The 1,784-nt window shown below is 39.1% G+C and overlaps 1 protein-coding gene across 1 annotated transcript; it reads left to right on the forward strand.

The window, feature by feature from the left end:
* Nucleotides 1-488: 488 nt before the first annotated feature.
* Nucleotides 489-1,547, forward strand: LOC105507484 (GTP-binding nuclear protein Ran-like). The gene has a single exon (XM_011935983.1). The coding sequence runs from the start codon at nucleotides 533-535 to the stop codon at nucleotides 1,181-1,183; it is 651 nt and encodes a 216-aa protein (XP_011791373.1). The 5' UTR covers nucleotides 489-532; the 3' UTR covers nucleotides 1,184-1,547.
* Nucleotides 1,548-1,784: the final 237 nt, after the last annotated feature.

Consider the following 1,784-nt stretch of genomic DNA (forward strand, 5'->3'; position numbering starts at 1 on the left):
CAAATAAATTATCTGATAAATCCTTGAGGTAATGGAAATACCAGTTACCCTGATTTGATTATTACACATTGTATCCTTGTAACAAAATATCATATGTACTCTATAAATATGTACAACCAGTATATATCCATAATAATTAGAAATAAAAAATTCTTAATCAATTTGGATTGATCATACACTGAAACATTCAAGTTAAAACTGTAATGCTTCAGATGTCCATGTGAAATTCACAAAAATTAACTAAAAATGAATCACAAACCTAAATGTAAAACACAAACTCCTAGATATTAACATAAGAAAAATGCTACATGACCTTGGGTTTAGTGATGACTTTTTAGATATGATTTTGGAGTCACAATCTATGAATTATTAAGAATAAAAAGACAAGCCGTAGACTTGGAGAAAATATTTGCAAATGACATATGTTAAAGGTCTGTTATCCAAAATATACAAAGAACTCTTAAAATTCAACAACAACAACAACAAACTCGAGTCGGAAAGGCGCGGAGACGCTTCTGGAAGGAACGCCGCGATGGCTGCGCAGGGAGAGCCCCAGGTCCAGTTCAAACTTGTATTGGTTGGTGATGGTGGTACTGGAAAAACGACCTTCGTGAAACGTCATTTGACTGGTGAATTTGAGAAGAAGTATGTAGCCACCTTGGGTGTTGAGGTTCATCCCCTAGTGTTCCACACCAACAGAGGACATATTAAATTCAATGTATGGGACACAGCCGGCCAGGAGAAATTCGGCGGACTGAGAGATGGCTATTATATCCAAGCCCAGTGTGCCATCATAATGTTTGACGTAACATCGAGAGTTACTTACAAGAATGTGCCTAACTGGCATAGAGATCTGGTACGAGTGTGTGAAAATATCCCCATTGTGTTGTGTGGCAACAAAGTGGATATTAAGGACAGGAAAGTGAAGGCGAAATCCATTGTCTTCCACCGAAAGAAGAACCTTCAGTACTACGACATTTCTGCCAAAAGTAACTACAACTTTGAAAAGCCCTTCCTCTGGCTTGCTAGGAAGCTCATTGGAGACCCTAACTTGGAATTTGTTGCCATGCCTGCTCTTGCCCCACCGGAAGTTGTCATGGACCCAGCTTTGGCAGCACAGTTTGAGCACGACTTAGAGGTTGCTCAGACAACTGCTCTCCCGGATGAGGATGATGACCTGTGAGAATGGAGCTGGAGCCCAGGGTCAGAAGTCTAGTTTTATAGGCAGCTGTCCTGTGATGTCAGCGGTGCAGCGTGTGTGCCACCTCATTATTATCTAGCTAAGCGGAACATGTGCTTCATCTGTGGGATGCTGAAGGAGATGAGTGGGCTTCGGAGTGAATGTGGCAGTTTAAAAAACACCTTCATTGTTTGGACCTGCATATTTAGCTGTTTTGGAACGCAGTTGATTCCTTGAGTTTCAAATATAGGACTGCTACAGTCACATCACAATATTCAGTGGTGAAATCTTGTTTATTACTGTCATTCCCACCATTCCTTTTCGTTTAGAATCAGAATAAAGTTGTATTTCAAATATCTAAAAAAAACAAAAAACAAAAAACAAAAACAAGAAAACAAACAACAACAACAACAACAAACTCAAGCAACCTGATTAAAAATTGGGCCAAATACCTTAACAGACCCTTCACTAAAGAAGATATATCGATGGCAATACTCATATGAAAAGACACTCCACAACCTATGAGAAATACACATTAAAACTGTGATGTGTGGGAAACACATCAGGAAAATACAAATTAAAACTGCGATGAGACACCACTAAA

Source organism: Colobus angolensis, unplaced genomic scaffold (genome assembly GCF_000951035.1).
Source record: "Colobus angolensis palliatus isolate OR3802 unplaced genomic scaffold, Cang.pa_1.0 Scaffold15, whole genome shotgun sequence".
Lineage (NCBI taxonomy): Eukaryota > Metazoa > Chordata > Mammalia > Primates > Cercopithecidae > Colobus > Colobus angolensis.

Excerpts from the sequence above, each read along its gene's own strand:
- LOC105507484 (XM_011935983.1), top strand. The coding sequence starts at position 533 with ATGGCTGCGCAGGGAGAGCCCCAGGTCCAGTTCAAACTTGTATTGGTT.